Source organism: Helianthus annuus, chromosome 15 (genome assembly GCF_002127325.2).
Source record: "Helianthus annuus cultivar XRQ/B chromosome 15, HanXRQr2.0-SUNRISE, whole genome shotgun sequence".
Classification (NCBI taxonomy): domain Eukaryota; kingdom Viridiplantae; phylum Streptophyta; class Magnoliopsida; order Asterales; family Asteraceae; genus Helianthus; species Helianthus annuus.
In genome coordinates this window covers 119,029,884-119,052,916 of record NC_035447.2, presented here as the reverse complement: position 1 = coordinate 119,052,916, position 23,033 = coordinate 119,029,884, and the positions used below count along the sequence as shown (strand labels likewise).

General features: G+C 39.5%; 1 protein-coding gene and 1 long non-coding RNA gene across 2 annotated transcripts; both read right to left on the bottom strand.

Annotated features, from left to right (window-relative positions):
- Positions 1-357: 357 nt before the first annotated feature.
- On the bottom strand, positions 358-1,436 carry LOC118487679. Its single transcript, XR_004882621.1, has 2 exons — positions 1,322-1,436; positions 358-1,229 (listed from the first exon to the last, which is right to left on the bottom strand). It is a non-coding gene; the product is annotated as an uncharacterized LOC118487679 (long non-coding RNA).
- Positions 1,437-3,650: 2,214 nt separating this feature from the next.
- Positions 3,651-5,591, bottom strand: LOC110914096 (FK506-binding protein 5-like). Its single transcript, XM_022158917.1, has 2 exons — positions 5,474-5,591; positions 3,651-5,188 (listed from the first exon to the last, which is right to left on the bottom strand). The coding sequence occupies exons 1-2, from the start codon at positions 5,589-5,591 to the stop codon at positions 3,651-3,653; spliced, it is 1,656 nt and encodes a 551-aa protein (XP_022014609.1).
- Positions 5,592-23,033: the final 17,442 nt, after the last annotated feature.

Sequence of the window (23,033 nt, the reverse complement as noted above, 5' to 3'; positions counted from 1 at the left end):
CGAGTGAATCCATTTGCTTAAAGGTAAAATTAGACTTTCCTAGCTGAAAAGTTCTGATTCCGCCACCTAGGTGAGACAGAGAGAGGGGTGGGGGAGAGGGTAGAAGGAGAGCGCGACAAATGTGTATGTTATATACATAAAAATAAATAAACTAACTTGTTCATTTTGTTTATTTGATTTCTAAGTGTTTACTTGTACATGTTTTATACATAAAGAGTAAATTATATGTTTTGTCCTTTATGTTTACATCAAATTGCAAGCGTTGTCCTTTTGGCCAAAAATTTACATGCGGTGTCTTTAACCTTTCAAAATCTTGCACGTTTTGTCCTTTAGGCCAAACCTGGTTAGAAATTTCAGTTAAAAACCGTCATGTGCAATGCACATGAGGATAAAATGGTAATTTCCCTCTCAGCCCTTACACTTACACATTCATTCTTCTTCAATGATTTAAAGTCAGCACTCAGACTTTCACAACAACTTTTATGAACTACAAACATACAAGAACATTTAAAGATCATGTTGTATTGGAGCATGTAACCACACTTGTGACATTCACCATCGCTTGCAATCCCTTGAACGAATGAAAGGGGGTGTGGATGCACTCGAGAATTCTTGTATGTTCCCCCGAACTTTACACGGAACCATAGTCTGCAAGTTTTTGATTTCATAATATTCTCACAGCCAAAACCCTCACTCCCTCCTTAACAACAAAGCTTCCGTCACTAATAGTCTTTTTTCTCAATCAATTATCCTTCTTCTTTTTTCTTTGTATTTCAACATATGCAACAAACTCTTATCACAATTTTTTGCTTCAGCTTCAGATCTATATCATGCGGCATTGGTTTCTTTTCCACATTATCCCCTTTGCTTTCTTCTACTCTTTGAGTAGACCCACTTCCAGTATTATTCACCAAAGATGTCGGCACCGGTTTATTCAATTCTTCACGCGGTTTCACCTTATTATTAGACTTTGTTTCTAACTTGGGTACTTCTTTATTCAGCTGATTCGACCCAAATTGAGACGATGGAGCCCCAATCCCAGTCTCGTTTCGACCCAATTTCAGTCATTGGAGACCAAATTGCACTCTGGTTCAACCCAATCAGAGACAGTGGAGACCCGATTGTAGTTCGGTTTGACCCAATTGAACTCTGGTTCGACCAATTAGGGAATCTTGAACCACATTTGGTGGGTCAAGATACAGGGGATGAGATTCGGAAACGGAGGAATTCTGTTTTGATTCAAATGAATTTGTTTGGAAAAAGTAAGAGTAAATTGAAGAGAAGTGAGATATGTTATCAGAAGATGGAGAAATTGTTGTACCAAAGTTCTGCCGTTTATGGGTATGTATTTAGTTGAATCTGTCATGAAAGTGAAGAGTTTGGTTCCACTAAGTGAAGTGTGTGTGTGCGTGTGAAGAGAGAGAGAGAGAATGGAGTGTGAAGAAGAAGATGTTTTGGAATGTGAGAGATACGTTTTGATTATAAGGGAAAGTGTAAGGGTTGAGAGGGGGAAATTACCATTTTACCCTCATGTGCATTACACATGACAGTTTTTAACTGAAATTTCTAACCAGGTTTGGTCTAAAGGACAAAACGTGCAAGATTTTGAAAGGTTAATGACACCGCCGGTAAACTTTTAGCCAAAAGAACAGTGCCTGTAATTTAATGTAAACATAAAAGATAAAACTTGTAATTTACTCATACATAAAAGAAACATTGTTCAAAATATTTTCTGAATTTCAAAAGAGATGAATATATATTACATTTCAATTAAATTTTTATAATTGAAAGAGGAAGTTATTTATTATATTCTTTGTTTTAGCAAAGAGTTCCCTGTCTAAAACTCTCTCCGATTTGTAAAATCACTATCTATTAAATTGGGTTCTTTTTTATAAAGATTAAAGTGGTTAGCATCAATTGCGCTAGAACTTACTTAAGTCCATTTTATATATAGCCATACCGCACATGCTAAAAGAACACCAAAGTATTTGTTTACTCTAAATTTATTTAAAGTTTCTAAATACATCTCATGGTTGAAAAATCCCGTATATTATACTAATAGAATAAAACATAACGTAACTTGTTAGCATATGTTGTCGTTAAGATATGTATTTAAACGTTTCAGTTATAAACTTTCTGAAGTAAAATTCTAAAATATTATTTCTTTCAACAGAATTTTAAAATATTATTTCTTTCAACCAGAAATTTTAAAATGTTATAAACTTTTGTGTTTTTAGGTATCATTATTAAGATATTAAAAAAGTATGACAAACGAACCGGTGGATTACATTTCACACAACTTGCCCTTGGTCAACCATTTTTTATCACAGAACCTTTGACAAGATTGGTCCACGAGTGTGAAGAAAAATCTAGAGCTCCTTTTCCTTTATAGGGGTAGGAGTGGTTATCACTTGTAAAAATTTCATCACTTACAATATCAATCAAGTTCCGCCATGTCATCAACCATTATTTTATGACTCACAACCTTTTTTAGTAGAAATGGACATCATGTAGGATCAGTTTTGACCTCTCGAGTGAGTCAATCAGAGCTAGTGCTTACTGAAAATGTGGCGGAAACACATTTTCAGCATGATACAAAGAAAAACGTAGCAGAATGGAGTAGAAACAGAGAATTCACACTTAAAACACTTTTTCTTCACTTGATAACGCTTGCCGTACGGACAACAGTTCGACGTGGAGTTCCAGACAACGTTACAAATGAAGAACACAACGGGGGTATTTATAGACTCGGTGGTCCGCTCATGTGACATGTCCACAAGAGCGGTCCAGACAACAAAGCTGGTTCGCTTTTGTGGATACATGCCACAAAAGCGGACCTACAACATGAAATTCATAAATTTACACTTTAACCCCGTGGACTTATACAAAATAACCTATCTGGACCCTATACATTAAACTAGCATTACAAAGACGCAGGCTTTAGACATTGTGCATCAACAAACTCCCCCTTGGATGAAGCCGCAGTCTTTGTCTTGAATGTAGGTCTGCAGATAGCTTTGAATTTCTCTTCCTTCGGTTTCGGCTTTCTACTCATCGCAACTCTGATCTTTTCATTCTTTATCTTCCTCGCTTTCTCTTCCTTTTCTTGTTGCTTCATAAACTTTCCTCTATTTTCTTCCATCTTTTGATTCTCACGTTCACGATCACGCTTTGCTTTCTTTTTCATCTTCTCGTCTAAAGACCACCACGAGGATTTCCACTTGTTGTCAGAGTTGATTCCTTTCTGAACACACAGTGATACAACACGTTGGAACTGAAGAGCTTGCTCTTTATCTGCTGGTGAGTAGCGAATCTTGTGAATGAATAGACATTCGATGTCTTTTGCTGAGCAATTAACTAACCACATAGGGTCGTAAACATGAATATCCCTCAGCTCTCCACCAGCTCTGTACGTGATTATTGCTTCAGTCGTCCTGCAACTGTAAACCCAATCAATAAAGCCTTTATAAAATTCATGTTCCATTTCTGGCATTGGAATTGTCTTCATAGTACGTAGAGGCTTTACATTCAGAATAATTTCTACAGCTCCAGTTTCCGGATCAACTCTATGAACACGCCTTGGACGATGAGGCTTCCACTTTCGAAATCGCTTCAGTTGTTCATACTTGATGTAGCCCCACATCGCGGTATCATTCTTTCTCACCTTGTACTCCCAAGACTCTCACCTTTGCTAATTCATCAACGTCCCACCACGGTAATGACATTATGTCATATAAACGTGCAAAATACTGGACGCCATATTCTCTTCGAATAGCATAAGCGTTAACTTGCGGAAGAAAACCCCAACTAATAATATCGCCAAGCGAAACATTTCGATCTCGTTGGAAGTACTTCAGCGGCCTCTTGAACTTTCTTTCATGAGAATCTTTAAACCATTTAGAACGATCAATTTCTTCAACATTCGATTGACCTTCTTTATCAACATTAGATTGGCCTTCCTGCTCAGCTTCTTTCCTCAAACATTCAAATACATTATCATTCACCGCTTCAGTCACTTTCTGACGTAATTCATCTCTATTCTCAGCAGCAAAGAACTCCATTAATGTTGGAAGTTTCGAAGTAACTTCAGGAACCTCTTCATTATCCGAACCTTCTTCAACCTCAACTTTATCGTAGATATCAGCATCTTTAACATAATCATACTTATAATCTTGCTGTTTATTGATATCAAACGATTCTAAGTCCTCTTCGAAGTCGAAGGGAATTTCAGGGTTTACATTTTTAAGCATTTCTTTATATTCCTCTAGACGCATGAACAACGGCTCATGATGCTCTACAATCTGTGTCTTACTCGACTCCCCCTTACCTTCAGCTTCACCACTTTCTTCATTGATTGTGTCGTTCAACAGATCTTCAACGACTTTTTCATTTGAGGCTTCAGTCACTCTAACACCTGAACCTCCTGCAGCGTCATCATCATCATCACCTTTAGAACTGTGACTGCTAGCAGAATATACAAACTCATCCTCATCATCATCTTCATCATCCTCTTCATCTTCGCCACCAATTAATTTAGGCGATGGAATTTCTCCTTCGACTAAGCCAGGAACTGCAGATATAGGCTCAGGATTATCTATCACCATCGAAGGTACAATAGACATTTCAGAACTTCCTTCCACCCCTTTACCCTTATCTTTCATTTGCCTTTCTAATTCTGCTTGACGTTCTGCACGAAGGTCTTCTAGCTTCAACTCTTCATATTTCTGTTCCACTGATGTCTCTAACATGCTTTCCACAACTCTATTCAGCATGTAGAACTTATGTTCATGTAGCGCTTTAGCAGCCATAAGTTCTTTATTCTTCAACTTATAGTATTCATTTTCACTTTCTCGATGATTCTTCTCTTCTTCTAATTCAGACACTCGAACTTTCAAAACGTCGATTTCCGTCTGATCAACTTCAATTTTCAGTGTCAACACTTTGTTTTCACCTTCCAACCTCTGCACTCTACCAGCAAGAGTCTTTTCTCTATCAGCAATCTTTTTGCTTTCAGCCACCAACTTTTTATTCTCTGCTATCACATCCTCAATTCTCTTTTCCAATTTCAACACTTGTGAATTGTTTGCAAAGTCGAAACAAACGTCTAGCAGATTATCTTGCGGTATCGGAAGACCTCTACTCGAAGAACCAGGTTGTACTTGGGTGAGTGGAGATGTGCCAAAGAGATCTTGCGAAGTATAATATGGTTGTTGTGGAGGTGGTGTTGATTGAAAAATAGGAGATGGTTGTCGTTGTGGAGTAGGTTGTCTGGGTGGTGTTGAGTGTGATGGAGGAGTAGGTGGTCTTGGTGATTGTTGTGGTGTTGGTTGTCTGGGAGGAGATTGATGAAATGGAGATTGTGGAGGTGTTGGTTGACGTGGAGGTGTAGAATGCGTTTGCTTGATCTTCTGAGGGCGCTTTGACACTTTAATCTTTGGTGTAGTTCTCTTTCGACCAGCAACTTTCTTTTTACCTCTCGGAGTAGATTGTGACGCTGAAACGTGCTCCGGAGAAGGTTCATAAGGTGCATCTTCTTTCTCTTCCCTCTTCCTCTTTCTAATCAACTTCTCCTGTTCTACCTCTTCTCTCATTCGTCTTTCACGTTCTTTAGCATCTATCACTTCATATTCAGACGAACTAGAAGAACTAGTAGTGTCTTTATCAACGCCGTCACCTTCAACATCATCTAACACCTTCTCTTTTTCTTTTTGAACATCAGAAGTAACCGTTTCCACAACATTATCCATAAAATATGCTTCTGTTGTAAACAAATCTGTCTCAATTACAATGTTTTCAGCACCAGTCGTCTCTTGTTCATTTTCAACATTCATCTCAGAGATATCTTCATCAGATTCATCTACTAACACTGTTTGCGCTTTCTTCTTTTGTTTCTTCTTCGGCTTTGAAGAAGAACCTTCACCTTCAGCTACAGGAGTTGCAAATCTACGTCTGCGTCCTGACTCCTTTACATACCACTCATTCTTGGTTGCTTTGAAACTCTAAAGTATTTTCAACTCTACAGTATACAACGCCTCTTTCATTTCCTCTTGATTTCTCCAATTCTGATGATTTTCCGGATCAGGATCCACATAGTTCACATCTCTAAGCAATCCGAAGTTTTCAATCACTAGTTCAGGCTCTGGATGATTAGGATGATACTTGACCAGGTTCTTCAAAGTGTTATTAGACATGTGAGCTTGAACAAGAAGATCACCCTGAATGTTTCTATCAATTCCAGGGTATGCACGATCAATCATCATTTGTACAAAACGCGGATACCTCCAGGTTCTAACATCCGACGTGAGATTCTCCACCATATAATGAAAAACTATGTGCGAAAAGTTGTATTTCTTATTCAACACTAATGCTGTCAACATGTTCATTTGGTAATCCCTCATCTGGTCGAAACTACCCTTTGTATGGCTCAATGTAATCAGAACACAATGAATTAGGAACTTGAAAGATTTTTGAAACTTCGACTTCAAGTAGTTCCCGGTGTTCAAAGCACCTCTGTATCCCATTCTCAGTATACATCCCTTCACCAAACGTTCCGGAAATCTTGTGGGGTAGTTAGCGTCATCAGGAAAGTTCATAACTTCTCGAACTAATGCTTCAGTCACCAGAATAGTCTCCAACTTTCCATCCACTTCCACCACTGATGATATCACCTTGTTTGCTTCGTCATACTTTGCATTTATCCAAAATCTACTAATATGTGATCTATACAACGGTCTTTGGTCAATCATTGCTTTCTTTACTGGAATACGATTCATATAGTCCAAAATACTGCTGAATTCTGACAATAAAGGACACTTCTCCACATCTAAATCAATGCAGCTGTTGTGTACTGGATCGAATAACACGTTTGGTGATGCCTGCACAACAACAACAGAAACCAAGGCTTAGGAAAAAATTTCACATTTTGAACACTTGATCAAAAAGCGAACCAACATTTTACAGTAAAAGCGAACCTACACTGTACTACCATAAAAGCGAACCAAACACTTTGCAACCCTATAGGCGAACCACTGTAATGACTAAAAAGCGGATCTACTTAGAAAATACACCAAAAGCGAACCATCCCTAGCCACATAAGCGAATCAACCCTTTACTGCCTTAAAAGCGGACCTGATATGGTACATATGGGCGAACCTGAAAGTGTTCCTAAAGGCGGACCTAAAATGGTAACAATGAGCGGTCCTACAGATGACTTAAGAGCGGTTCAAAGTTATCTGTTCGTAAAAGCGGTCCTAATACAACACTTGTAAAAACTGCTTAAAACCTAAAATTGATTCCAAAATCAGACTCTACACAACATTCCGAGTCTAGAGGTATCTTTGATTTCTACAAAACATGCCTAAAGTACCCTAGATCTGAAACTGAATCTATGCATCATAGACAAAACACATCTAACACTCAAATTACAGCATCTAAAGCATAACACTATACTCGGAATCATCAGACGACACGACTACACTATTCTATTCAACCAAATTTGACAGTTAAAAGCTCAAAACGCGATTCATTCATTCAAACATACCGACAGACATGTTTTTAACACAAAGAAACTAAAATTGAAAGAGTACTTACCTTTCCCATGATGTAACAACTAAGGATCTATCAAGAATCGAAGAAAAATGGGCTCAAACAGCAAGAAATCTTGATGAACACGAAGGATCGCTCGAAATCGCCTCAGAGACAACGACGGATAAGCGGACCAGGAAATGACAACAAAAGCGGACCCCTGTACCTTTATATGGGGTCTGGTTCGCTTATTCGACATGTTCTCATGAGCGGACTATCTTGTTACTATGACAGAAAAGCGGACCACAAGATGCCATAAAAGCGAACCTGTCTCCAATTTTTTTAGAAATTTATTTTTTAATCATTTTTCCAACTTTTTCGATTTCACACGCTGACACCCAGTTGACCAAGTCCAAGTTAATGACCTTGGACAACTGTTTGACCTACCAAGTCCAAGTTAATGGCCATGGATGATCAGTTTTATGAAGTACTCTGTCGTTTTGTTTCAAAAACAGTTCAAATTAATGAACTTTTCAATGTTTCAAACAATTTCACATTTTATCTTTCAAACATCATACCAGATCTTTGTTTGCAATCACAGCTTACCCAACCCTCATCAGACACTGACATGTTCTGCACACAGGCTTTGAACTTCCAATCCCCAGTATCAGTTGTCGAAAATAAAATGAGAAAAGAAAATCTTTTTGGGTTTTAAGCTGTACAAACTGAAATATATACACACAATATTTTTGTGAGCGTGTTAGGGGATCATATCAGCTGCCGACAGAACACAAGCACCGTTAAGCTTATTTCATTTTAACCATTAAGCAATTCGCGTTGATTGTCGGTATATTGATCCATTTTAAATTCTCGCAAAACTTTCAATCTGTTCAGGATACGTGATTAGTGTTTTAGAGACTTAAACGTTAACGTGTGTTCCCACCTCAGTATATACTCCCGTATCCGGATCCCAGTATTCAGTCTTACAGGTGAATATACCACAGCTGATATCTGTTGGGGTTAGATGCGAAACCGTGAGAGCTCAGGTCAGAACTTCCGTTCAGCAGAGAGATGACGGCTCGACTTTTCGGTGGGTCCCCTTTAGAGGATCTTTTGTATTTCAACAGCAGCGACTATTAATTTTATTGTTTCATCAGCATGCTGAGGGTGAAGCTTATGTTTCAAAGCTTTTTGCGTAAAGTATTATCCGGGGACTAGGTCAGTATTTCCATACAGCAGAAGTCCCGGGATAATACCCCAGATATCACCGAGCATAAAGACCTAGTATCTCAGAATACGGGACCTTTCAAACAGGATTTCAGGGGTTACCTATATATCCTGGAGGTGTTCCCCACGAAAACGCAAGTTAAATTTAGTTTATATCCCAAACTGATCTACTAATTCTGTAAGAACCTACCGGCACATCTTTAGCGAGACTGCTTAATTGCATTTTTACATTACAATTCTTTAGCGTACTGTGCCCGTCTAGCTGATGTACTATCATTTCCCCTATATTACACAGCTCTTTTTGCATTTTTTAATGTTTTTGGATTTTTTATGGTTTTATCATGTTTTTGTATTTTTCTGCGAATATCTCCCCCTAAAACTAAAACATATTTTTGTGTTTTTGTTTTTAACGAAAAGCAGGAAAAAAAATACAACTGTACAAACAAAAGTTGACAACTCGATACGGTTCAAGTCAGATCGCCGCCCAGCTCGGCTTCACACTCGATTACCCTCCCAGATTGCAGATTTTTCATCCCATTTAACCTTATAAGATAATAAAATCTCTTTTTCTCAAAAGGTTTTGTGTAAAAATCAGCTTTCTGATCATCGGTGCCCACATGTTCAATCCGTATTAATTTCTTTTCGTGACAATCTCGAATAAAATGGTGACGGATTTCAATGTGTTTTGTTTTCGAATGGTGAACCAGATTTTTAGTAACATTTATGGCCGCTTCATTGTCCACAAATATCGGAGTATCCAAGAATTGAAGACCGAAGTCGCGCATCTGCTGTTGGATCCAGAGGATCTGCGAGCAACAGCTAGAGGCTGAGACGTACTCAGCCTCACATGTGGAGAGCGCAACTGCAGTTTGCTTCTTGCACTGCCAGGTAACGAGCCGAGTTCCGAAGAACTAGCACCCAGCAGTGGTGGACTTTGCGTTCTGTTTACAGCTACCAAAATCTGAATCAGCGAAACCGGATAAGGTAAAATCACCCGAACGAGGGTACCACAAGCCAACGCTTGGGCAACCCTTCAAATACCGTAAGATGCGTTTGACGATAGTCAGGTGTGATTACTTCGGATTCGACTGATATCGTGCACACAGACATGTCGGATACATGATGTCGGGAGGGGAAGCTGTGAGATACATTAAAGACCCAATGATCGATCGGTATAACGTTTCATCCATCTTCACTCCCTGTTCATCCGGACAAATACCATGGTTCTGTGCGAGGGGGGTTGATGCAGGACTGCAATCTGTCATATCAAACTTGTCGAGCACGTCCTTTACATACTTTGATTGGTGAATGAAGATTCCATCGGGCATTTGTTCTACCTGCAGCCCGAGGAAGAACTTCATCTCCCCCATTGAACTCATTTCAAACTTCTTCTTCATTACTCTCTCAAACTCTTTACACAAATCGTCGTTGGTGGAACCAAAAATGATGTCATCAACGAAGATCTGCACGATCAGCAAGTGGCCTTCTTTTTCTTTTGTGAACAAGGTGCTGTCTACTGTTCCTCTTGTGAACCCGTTGTCCAGCAAGTAGGTCGAGAGAGTCTCGTACCAGGCTCTCGGGGCCTGGTGTAGACCGTATAATGCTTTATCCAGTAGGTACACCTTGTCTTTGTTTAGTGGATCTGCAAACCCTGGTGGTTGCCCCACGTAAACTTCTTCTCGAATCTTGCCATACAAGAATGCTGATTTAACATCGAGTTGATAGACTTTGAAATCTTTCCATGATGCAAAGGCTAGAAATATGCGAATTGCTTCAAGCCTTGCAACTGGTGCGTAAACCTCCTCATAGTCTATTCCCTCCTGCTGGCTGAAGCCTTGGACCACTAGACGTGCTTTGTTCCTCACCACGACTCCTCTATCATCTCTTTTACATTTGAACACCCATTTCGTCTTTATCAACTTCTGATTCTTTGGCAGATCAACAAGTCTCCAGACGCCCAACTTCTCAAACTGTTGCAGTTCCTCCTGCATAGCATTCACCCAACTATCCTCTGTCAATGCTTCTTTGTAAGTCCTGGGCTCTATCTGCGAAATAAAACATTTGAGTGAGACTTCTTTCTGTATATCAGCAATATCTGAATAAAAACATGTAAAAGCTTGGTCTATCTGATGTCTCGTCTTGACACCACTCTGTAGATCGCCGATAATTTGTTCTGAAGGATGGTAAGACAGGGTCCGTGGCATCACAGTATCAGGCACCACAACTTCCGATTCCAAATTTGAAATGTCGAGATCAACAATTTGATCAACAGCCTCCTCTGATGTCTCATTTGGTTCCTCGTCAAAGGTAGGAGCGGGTTCCTCCTCTGAGTCGTCAGAAACGTCAAACGACGGAGCTGGTTCCTCTGGTTCCTCTGGTGGTATATGAACGGTTCCACTCGGTCCAGCTTCATCATCGTGAGTACCCACGGTGGGCATAGGAACATCTAGCGGTCTAGATTCCGGCTCTTGCAACTGACTTTGCTGATACAAGTACATGAGAGTAAGTTCCTCCTCACTCGGCTCGGACGGCAGATGAAACGATTCCCAGAGTTTGTTGTAGTCGAACAGGAATCTTTGTCCGGGAAGTTGTTGCGATGGCGTGTGCTTCTGACAATCCACATGATGGACCTGAATTACTTTTCCCAGACACGGTACAAACACCCTTTTTAACGAGCTGGCGTAACCTATGAAAAATCCTTCATTCGCTTTCGCTCCGAATTTACCATCAGCATCTATGAAAGTACACGGAGAGCCAAAAGGTTCTAGGAACTCAAGATTTGGCTTATAGCGATGCAGCAGCTCGAAACAAGTCTTTTTATATTTCTTCACTGTCAGAACTCTATTCAATGTATAGCAAGCCGCTGACACTGCTTCACTCCAGAAGAAAATCGGAAGCTTAGAATCGGCCAACATAGTACGTGCGGTCTCGATCAGGGTTCTATTCTTTCGTTCAGCCACGCCGTTCTGTTGTGGTGTGTACGGCGCACTGAATTCATGTAGTATCCCCTACTCGTTGCAGAACTCGTACATTTTGTTATTCTTGAACTCTGTTCCGTTATCACTCCGAATTCTTCTGATCGGCAGCTTGTACACCGTTTCCATCTTTTTGAATAAAACCATGAAAGCATCAAATGTTTCGTCCTTCTTCTCCAGACAAACAACCCATGAAAACCTTGTATAATCATCCGTAACCACCAAACAGTAAGAATCTCCACTGATGCTTTTGACGTTGACCGGCTCGAAGAGATCCATATGCAATCTCTCGAGAGGTAACCGGATGGTGTTGAGCATCTTTAGCGGATGAGACTTCCGTACCTGTTTACCTTTCTTACACGCAACACAATCGTCAGGTAAATGAAAATTCTTAACATTTACACCTTCTACCAAATCGTTGTGCACAAGAAAATTCATTTTACGAACGTGTATATGACCCATTTTTCTGTGCCACATAATTGACTCTTTCTCAGTTGCTTTAGACTTTGTTACAAAACATTGTTTTTGAGGAGTTGTTGGTGTTGCAGTGCTCATGTCTAAAATGTAAAGATCATTAACCCTAGGAGCACGCAACAGCACCAACTCATCAGGGACTTTAAACCCTGGCTTTAAAACCAAACACTCTGTTTTAGTAAAATGTACGCTAAAGTCTTTGTCGCAAATTTGTGAAATACTTAACAAATTGTTTGTCAATTCAACAATATAATTCACTTTGTTAAAAGATATGCTTCCGTTTGTGAGCTTTCCTTGACCAACAATCCTGCCACCTTGGTTACCAGCAAATCCAACGTAGCTTCCATTGATTGCTTTAACATCATACAATAGTGCTAAGGATCCCGTCATATGTCTCGACGCTCCGCTGTCCATTATCCACCTGGATAGCACAGACTTGGGCATCTCCTGCAATCAACACACAAACACATCAGTTAAACAATGATGCCCACGACTTTTTAACTTCCGACACTGAACCAAAAAATACATTGCATTTCTCAGTTGTTTTCGGAAAGTTAAATGTGACATTTGACTCAATTTCCTTTTTATCCTGTTTCACTTTGTTATGAAGTTTGGGAAATTCCGACAAAAACTGATCAATTTCAGACTCAAACACAGCAACATCATCTTTCACAAACTGTGACTCATTTTTCAACACACTTTCCATCATTTTGATCTCACCAGATGGTTTAGATTTCGCTACCCATGACTGATTTTCAAAAGTTTTTGCTTTAGGATAAAATTTCGAACTCTTGGGAGACTTAGAAGACTCGCCAATCTCGAAAGTCGATTTTGGCTTATCCTCCGACTTCAACTTTTCTCCCCGTTTAAGAATTCGAATCGGCAAAACCAACACTTGTTTATCTTTTGCAACGACCGGTGATTTTGGTCGAGGTTTTTGAATGATTTGTTTTGAAACATTTTTGTTTTCAACCTTAGGTTTTTCAACCTTCGGTTTCTCAACCATTTGTTTATTAACAGCTTTTACCACAACCGGTTTTTCAATCACTTTCTTACACTGCTTCGCAATGTGGCCGACTTCCTTGCAGCGATAACACACACGCTTATCATATTCTACAAAAGTGGTTGTGACAGTTTCCACTTTTAGCTTTTGCGCTGCATTGAAGTCGTCCACAGCCTTTTGACTAAAGATATAATCTTTTTCAACATCAGTGCTAGGACCAGCGACAAACACATCATCAATCCTATCTTTCGGTTTGACTACCTGCTTAGTCATTTTCTTCTCAAAACCAATACCTTTATTCTTTAACTGATTTTTCTTGTTTTGGCTTTTACCCACCCCATCTAACTTTTCTGAACTAGTGGGACGTGAAGAACCAACTGATTTTTTCAGTTTCGAAAAGAAATCATTTTTCTTGATTTCGTTAACACTCAATTCAACCAACTTAAAAACTTTCTCAACATTCTCGAATTTGACGTTCTGAAGCGGAAACTCGGTGTTGGAGTAAAGTTTGTCAGACCAAACCATAGTGTAAGCCACCATAATCGAATCATCATCCGCACTTTTATCCGTTTTTGACAAATAACGATCTAAAAAGTTTCCATCCTCCTCAGAATCACTACCGGACTCCACTGATTTTTCCTTCTCAGATTTCTCACTCTCATCGTCCAACACCTGATCAATAACATTTTTGATAACCTGGGATTCGTTATCAGTGTCAGACGCAGTGAAAGTGATATCAATATTATTAGGCAAATTACTTTCAATAGTTTTCAATTTAAGCTTTAATGCAGCTTCCACCCCATCTGGATATTTCTGTGTATAATGATTCCACATTGGGGGTGGAACACTGTTAAAGGTAGGTGAAGCATGTGGTTGTTGTGGTACTATTTGCTCTAACACATACGATGACGCCACATAACTCATCAATTTCTGATCAATTCGGTCATTTTCAATTTTAATCAATTCAAGTTCTTTTCTTAAAGATGCGATTGTGTCAAGATGAAAATTAACTTCTCTTTGTTTATCATACAATGTGGATTGAGCCAACTTTGTTGCTTTATCATTTTCAAGACTCTCTTTTTGGATCATTTTTATTGACCTAGACAATGTGTCGTATGCCTCTTTTACTTGATCTAAGTCAAACTTCACCAAATCTGCATGTTGTTTCAATTCCTGATACTTGGTGTCTTTTTCAAGACACCCCGTGCATGGTTGTGAACAACTTAGACACGGTGTATCGGGGATTGAAACTTTTTCAACTTTAATCTCATCCTCACAAACAATTTTACCAACAAGATCTGACTCCGACTCAGACGACTTGACCACGTTGACCTCTATGACTCCAGTTTCCTCTCCTAGACCTGACACTTTATCAATTGACTCCTGGACGTCTGAATCTACCTCTTTTAACTTGCTCATCAGCGCTTTATCTGCAATCTCCTTTAGAACTTTTTCAGTCATTTCCTTCGAAACGTCGATCACTTCTTCGACTGCTTCTTTCTCTGCTTCAAATCTCGGACATGTTCCAGTTCTTGGCTCTTCAAAATAATCTGCAAAAGAATCAAAGACGTTAGGAGGCAAAATAGATTTCATTGTATAAACAAATTCCTCCTGCCATGATTGAAAGTTGAGAACTTCAGTCACTGATTCCTCAGCTTTTGCAGAACTGTCTGTAGAAACCTCTCTAACAACCTCCGGAACCACCTGATCAGCAGCTTTCATAACCTTCTCGATCACAATTTCAGTAACAGAATCAACCATCTTAGTAACTGCTTCCTCAACCTCCTCAGAATCAGACTCAACAACACTCTCAGAAACTACTTCACCGACATTCTCAGTAATCACCTCATCGATAACCTTCGACTCGGCAACTGTCTCAGTAATCTCAACTACCTCAGCCATCATTGCTCTATCATCCTTTCCTGGAACATACTTGTCCCAACTAAACCCAGACGCAACTTTTTCATCATCTTGGTTTACAATAAGTGCCTTCTCTGGTTTGTTCTCAATCTGAGGCCTTTGAACAGCAGATTGTTGATTTGGTCGATGATATATAGCTTGTCTGTAATAATCGTTTGTAAACGGATTCTGATGATTCTGCACTTCACGATTCGGACACTCAGGCTTGAAATGACCTCGTTCTTTGCACTTAAAACAGGTCACCTTTGACTTATCAAATCCTAATTTCTGATCAGGACCTGATAGACTGTTTCTACCCGTGATCTCCATAAAGCGTTGAGCTCTTCTAACCAGACTCGCCATACACCATTTTATATCTATCAGTTCCAGTTCTTCAGGATCGATCTGATCGTAATCCTCTTTAGTCATATCGGGATTACCGATCCTACCAGCCACCAAACCTTCGTAAGCTTCTAGAACTGATGCTAGTAACGCGATGTGCTGCTTGGCTGCATTCTCGGTGATTTCATTTCCATTCTTGATGTTAACCGCAATGTTACACTGCACACCGGACACAAACGTCTGTTGATTTGACCCTGTAGAACTTTGAGGAGAATCCTGCTCTGAAACTTTGACATTTGGCTCGTAGTTGGCAAATGGAGTCGACTGACTCGACTGATAGGCATTTGGAGCAGCAGATGAAGTGTTGTCTACACTAAACCCGGTTTGAATCTTCGTACTCTGAACATTAGTAGCTGCCGGACTATTCTTGTAATACAAAGACACATCCTGAGGCATATTCGCTGAATTCATCTTCTTGATTTTTACCAACTCCAACTCATGAGCTTCAATTTTCTCTATAAACACGCTCAAACTATAGTTCACGAAATCTAAACTATTTTTCAACATCATCAAGTACGTTCCCCATTCTTCATAGGGAAGTGCATCACATAACTTGTCTATCCACTCCTCATTCGTCTTTTCGATGTTCAACCTTCTCATCTCTACCACCAGGTGACAATACCTCTCGATAAGCTGCTTTGTCGATTCACCTTTAATTCCCGTGAATATATCAAATTCTTTCTTTGTCAGTGCTTTCTTACTCTTGATCATCGACGCACTGCCTTTGAATTTCTGTTCCAAAGCTTGCCATATCGACTGTGCACTATCATCGTGCTGTAGCAGAACTAGAATATCCTCTTTTATCACTTGCTGCAGGATGCTAACCATTTTCTTTTCTGCTTTGAACTCGACTTGTTCTTCCTCTGTAAGACTTGCGATGGTCTTCAACATATTCAACCCATCTACCGGAGGAACATACTTCCGTTCAATTTTTATCCAGCACTCTAAATGGTTGGCCTACACCCAATTTTTGAATCTCCCGGACCATCCTGAATATTCATCCAAACTCATCAATTTAGGAGGTTTCTGCATCGTTCCAAGCTCGTTTTCCAGATTTACATTCTGTATGATGCTAGCAGGACTCTGAGTAACTCCACCACTACCCGCAAACATGTTGTAAAAATCTTGGCTTTCCATTTTCAGTTGTAACGAAGAAAGTTTTCAAACAGTTCTGAATAAGCGAACCACGCTAGCTGAATAAGCGAACCACAGTGGCTAAATAAGCGAACCACAGAAGTAACAATGAGCGGACCAGAATGTTGCCCTTGGAGCGGACCAGGCAACTGACTTTCGAGCGAACCACAAATGTATTCTGGAGCGGACCAGAAATTGTACTTCGAGCGGACCAGAAAATATGTCGTTCAAGCGGACCAGACGAGCGAACCAGCAACCAAAACAGCCATTTCGAGCGGACCAGAACTAAAAACAGGAGCGAACCAGCTTAAACTGTACGTTGGAGCGGTCCAGAAAAGCGAACCAAGACCATGACGTAAGCGCGAACCTATTTCACGAGGGTTTTTAGGTCACTTTTAGGCCGTATTTTGATCTGAATCTTTCGAGGGTTTGTTATTAGTGTATTTCACACCTGTTGTCCAAATTTCAGTCCATTTCCACCGTTCAAACAGTCCAAATCTACAAAAGTCCGTGTAAAAAGCTTCGTATCTAGCAAACTAACTCGCAACTGGCTCTGATACCAATTGTAGGATCAGTTTTGACCTCTCGAGTGAGTCAATCAGAGCTAGTGCTTACTGAAAATGTGGCGGAAACACATTTTCAGCATGATACAAAGAAAAACGTAACAGAATGGAGTAGAAACAGAGAATTCACACTTAAAACACTTTTTCTTCACTTGATAACGCTTGCCGTATGGACAGCAGTTCGACGTGGAGTTCCAGACAACGTTACAAATGAAGAACACAACGGGGGTATTTATAGACTCGGTGGTCCGCTCATGTGACATGTCCACAAGAGCGGTCAGACAACAAAGCTGGTTCGCTTTTGTGGACACATGCCACAAAAGCGGACCTACAAACATGAAATTCATAAATTTACACTTTAACCCCCTGGACTTATACAAAATAACCTATCTGGACCCTATACATTAAACTAGCATTACAAAGACGCAAGCTTTAGACATTGTGCATCAACACATCACTTGTGATGGAATTCCATCACTCACAACATTTTTTATTTTTTATTTTTAAATTATAAATTAACAATAAAACATTAAAATTATAAATTTTATTTAAATTAAAACATACTAATTCAATATTTTAGACTACAATTAAAAAAAACATACATAAAGAAACTCTACTTCTCGTCCGAATTAGGAAATTCAAAACCTAAAGAACCTACTAGTTCGATTAAATCGTATCTCAACGGAAAGTGAGTTTCTTCATCACGCAACTGTTGTTGGATATTTTCAGGAACGTGAACTTGTGTAGGAGGATCCGGCTGTGACATCTGTGCTTGTAATCATTGTAAACAGTTCAGTTATCAATGAAATAAAGTTATTTGATCCCTATGTTTGTTTGTTTGTGTTTGATGTTTTTCATGTTTTGAATTTTATTCGATTTTCAACTCTATATCGCTTTCTGGAGAATTATACACGAACTGGTGCGAAAACGTAATCAGTTATATGCAACAAATACTCCGGAACACCAATTATGCTTAACATACCTTAAATAACCTTTACATAACTTAGAAATAAGTTTCGAAGGCTTTGGTATGGCAAAATCTAGTTAATTCGCTTACAGGGACTAAAATTGACAAACTGTGAAAGTATGCCAATCTGAACTGTAATGAACATTCTGGAACATGATCATAAGTTAAACACACCTTAAATATCCTTTACATAGCTTAGAAATAGGCTTTGAGGGGTTCGGTGCACTAAAATAAACTTTATGCTCATTCAGGGACTAAAAGCGTCAAAAAGTGCATAAGTTTGCATTTTCGCGCATAACTTACGTTCTGAATACTTACGGACATCCAAAAATTTATGTAAGCATTAAAATATTATGTTTTAGTGTTTGGCATGAGAAAAATCCATTCGTCGCGCAATTTGGATCGTCTTTCGCGCTTATGCGCATTCCGTCGTAATTAAGCGAACATCGCGATCGTACGACCAAACGAACCGACATCCGGCATATTTTTGAGAATGTTTTATGTCCCTCATACTTAGGCATCATTTTAGGGCCTTAAGGTTGGCTTAACGGGCCTTAAACGTGTCAAAAATGGCCTTAAAAGCATGCAGGGGCTGAAACTGTCATTTCTGAAAGCTGTTTGCTGATCTGTGCACCCAGGCGGGGCGCGTAAGACTTGTATGAATCTTACGCGGGCCGCGTGGCCTCCTGAGACCTGCAATTTTTGCTGAAAACAGCTATTAACAGCTGTTAACAGCTGTTATACACCTAAAAATCATGTGCAAATGGTATTTTCAAAACAAGGGACTGAAACAATGGGCTCTAATGGTTTTGCAAAACAGTGGGTACACTTGGACGGCCGAGATCGAAGCACGTTTCGTGATAAACGATCCTAACGGTTGTGCCTTTCCTATAAATACCCAACCCCAATTTCATTCAAACCCACTTGATTCTGAGATTTTCTCTAAGTTGGAGTTATAAACACTTCATACCTGAGAAATACTCGGAAATCAATCTTGCGGGGACCTTCTGTAAGTATTCTTTCGCGTTTTTTTCGTTCGTTTTAGCGTTAAAGTCAAACTTGTAGGTCCCCCGGAGGACGAGGTTAAACCTTACCCTTGTTATGTTTAACACACTAGCAAGTGCGGAATCCAAGCTAGAATGCAAACCGGTAGTTTATATGAGAACACAAGCTACAAAGAGAAAGGAAGACACATGAGATATCAAAGTTTTCTCTTGTATTTCAGTGGACACGGTTACAGCCCTTGACCAAACTAAAAATACGCTCTCTACAAGACTAAGTTCACTCACACACACACTTTCTATCTTTCTGTCTTACTGTCTCTGTGTCTAACTATGAAGTGAACCCATTACAAGACTATATATACTCATAACAGATTGTCTGGTCGAAGGATCAGAAAGACTGATCGAAACATCATCTATCGATCAGACACCTACCGAAGGATCCACATATACCTCGAAGGATGTATCCTTCGAGGTCCATATATATCCATCGAAAGTTATCCTTCGAGCTCATCGAAGGATATAAACAATCCTTCGATGACTCATCCTTCGACACAAACAACTTACAAACCATGTGTTAACTGTTTGGCCAAGTCAAACCAGGAGGATGGTTTACTTGGTCAAACTTACATCAAAACACATATACAAACCAAGCCTAAGACGTAACTCAGACTATCAAAAGACATCGTTTTGTATCATGACAAAATACAGACAAAGTACAGACACAAGTGCACCAACAAACTCCCCCTTGGCTGTAGCTTTGTCTCGATCTTCATGTCTTCAAGTCTCTGACGTCCTTTCAAGTCTTCAATGTCGGAGGATCTTCAAAGTCTTCACGTCTTGAAAGCAGAAAGTGTATCAACAAACTCCCCGTTTCATGTAGGAAGTGTGTTGACAAACTCCCCCTTAACATAAGCTCCCCCTTGAGTTATGCTCGTGAAAGACTTGATCCTTATAGCTTGAGATCCTTGTGGTGTTGATGATGGTCAGTGGCAACTCGATCTTTTTTCATCTTTTGAGCGCCTTCATGTCGTGTCTTCATTCCGAAGCTTGTCATCGACCATGTTCTCCTTGCCTTTAGAATCTGCACATGCAAGAAACCTAAACGCATAATGAGAACAACTGCTTGGAATATAGTTTATATAAACAAATGACACACGAATGACCATGTCACAATCAAACACCGTCCGACAGTTTGAAAGTTTAGTAAATTTGTCAGTTTTAGTTTCTAACTTTCAAAACTTGCAGATTTCGACCGTTTATGAAGATTTAGTCAATTCGGTTTTCGTTCAGGTTTCAGGCAACGAAGACTCGAGTTCCAACATCGTACGATCGAAAATAAAATAGAAATAAAATCTTTTTGGCTTTTATAAAGTTTATATTAAAACACACCTAAAATCTTTTTGGTATTTTTAATATTTCGAAATGCAAAGACTGAAAGCAGTAAATAAATATATACAGACATTCTTTTTGCGAGTTTCGAGGGTAAGAGAATCATATCAGTGCACGGTCAAGCCAAAACACTCTCTTTGTTCAGTTAGTTAACATTAAGATAAGCATCCTATAACAATTATCGGTATTGTTGTCCACATAAGCTCAACTTATCAGATGTAATCATGGCGAGGGGATACGTTGAGGTATGATTTATACTTACCGACCGGTGTTCATCCATATCACGACACATTCCCGTATCAAGGTATGCACGAGGGTTCATCTTACCGGTGAGTATACCGATTATCATCTGTTTGACCGTATATGATGTGAGATTCTCACTTATTTTGATTTGAAAACAAGCCCTATGTGATAGAATCACTTATTGATGAGGAACTTGATTTTCCTATGCATGAGGGCACAGGAGCAAGTCCGTGAACAGGTCAGTACTTCCGTACAGCAGAGAGACGAACTTGACTCCCGGATAAATGTGATATTTTATTACTTATTTGTTTGGACATGTGATTGTTTATCACTTATTGAGGTCGAATGCAGTATGTACACGTATGTATGGTATCATGGAAGATCTAGACTTGCGTCCCGGTTATTTTTTTATTTTATTTTTTTTCGGTAAAAGAAACAACCATGATACCCAGATGATAAGCAGCATAAAGACCGAATATCTCAGAACCTCGGCAATCTATCAAACGAAATTTCGGTACTAAGACCATATGCCAATGAATGGTTCCCACCTGGTCTTCAGTCGATTTAAGTTTATATCACCCTGCACACTTTAAAATGATTGTGAGCCTACCGATACATCTTATATAGAGCTGCTTATCGTTTTTCATTTAAGGTTTAAAGAGGTTTGGATAGACCACTGATGTACTATCATTTTCTCTTTTGCTCGCCAGGAAACTCATTTTTGCTTTTCTATTGTTTTTGTGTTTTTTAAAATTTTTCGATGTTTTTGGATTTTCAAATTTTGATTTACTCCCCCTAAAATCAATAAACTAGGATAAATTTAAAAAACACAAAGATATTTACAAAAAGATTTTCCGATGTTGGTTTTACTCTTGCTTGACCTTAATGCCGTTTACCAATAATAAAAAGTCAAATCTTGATTTGTCAAATGCTTTGGTAAATAGGTCGGCACGTTGGTGATCGGTATGAATATGAACCACATCGATAAGTCTCTTTTCAAAGCAATCACGTATGAAGTGATATTTAATATCGATGTGCTTCGTTTTTGAGTGTTGTACAGGATTTCTAGTGATCTGTAATGCAGCAGAATTATCAACATAAATAGGAGTAGTTAGGAATTCAAAACCGCAGTCCCGTATCTGTTGTTGGATCCATAGAACCTGGGAGCAACAACTAGACGCAGCAATGTATTCCGCTTCACATGTAGACGTAGCCACACATGTCTGCTTCTTGCACTGCCAAGTGACTAGGCGATTGCCTAAGAACTGACATCCTGCTGTAGTTGATTTGCCATCTTTCTTGCAGCCGCCGAAATCAGAATCACTGTAAGCCTTGAGATAGAAGTTATCATACTTAGGGTACCATAAACCAGTGTCAGGGCAACCCTTCAGATAACGAAAAATCCTTTTGACAGCAGCATAGTGAGAGACCTTCGGATTCGCTTGATATCTGGCGAGAAGGCACGTTGGATACATAATGTCGGGTCTTGATGCGGTGAGATACATTAAAGATCCAATCATAGCACGATAAAGTGAAGAGTCCACAGCTTCCCCTTTTTCATCCGGAGTAATCCCGTGATTCTGCGGAAGAGGAGTAGAAATTGGCTTCGAATCGGACATCTGGAACCGGCTCAAGATGTCTCCGACGTACTTGGTTTGATGGATAAAAATTCCAGATTCGGACTGATTAACTTGCAAACCCAACAAGAACGTCATTTCACCCATCGCACTCATCTCGAATCGATCTTGCATCACCTTCTCAAATTCCTTGCATAACTTATCATCGGTAGAACCAAAGATAATGTCATCGACGTATACCTGTACCAACAGAAGATCTTCACCTTTTTCTTTGATGAAAAGGGTACAATCGATCAAACCCCGTCTAAACCCGTTGTTCAGCAGGTAGGTAGACAGTGTCTCATACCAGGCTCGAGGTGCTTGATGAAGACCATATAATGCTTTGTTAAGTAGTAAAACTCTGTCAGGATGTAATGGATCTTCAAACCCCGGTGGTTGCTCGACATATACTTCCTCTTCGACTACTCCGTGAAGAAATGCACTTTTAACATCCATCTGGTACACCTTGAATTTCTTGAAGGATGCGTAGGCTAGAAAGATTCTAATAGCCTCCAGACGTGCAATAGGTGCATACACTTCATTGTAGTCAATACCTTCTATCTGACTGAAGCCTTGAACAACTAACCTTGCTTTGTTTCGGACAACAATCCCA

Bases quoted from the DNA above. Each gene is read 5' to 3' on its own strand.
- LOC110914096 (XM_022158917.1), bottom strand. From the start codon at position 5,591: ATGAGAGAAGAGGTAGAACAGGAGAAGTTGATTAGAAAGAGGAAGAGG. The intron at 5,189-5,473 runs GTAAAAAGAAAG...ATACTTCGCAAG, and splicing joins GTCACAATCTACTCCGAGAG to ATCTCTTTGGCACATCTCCA.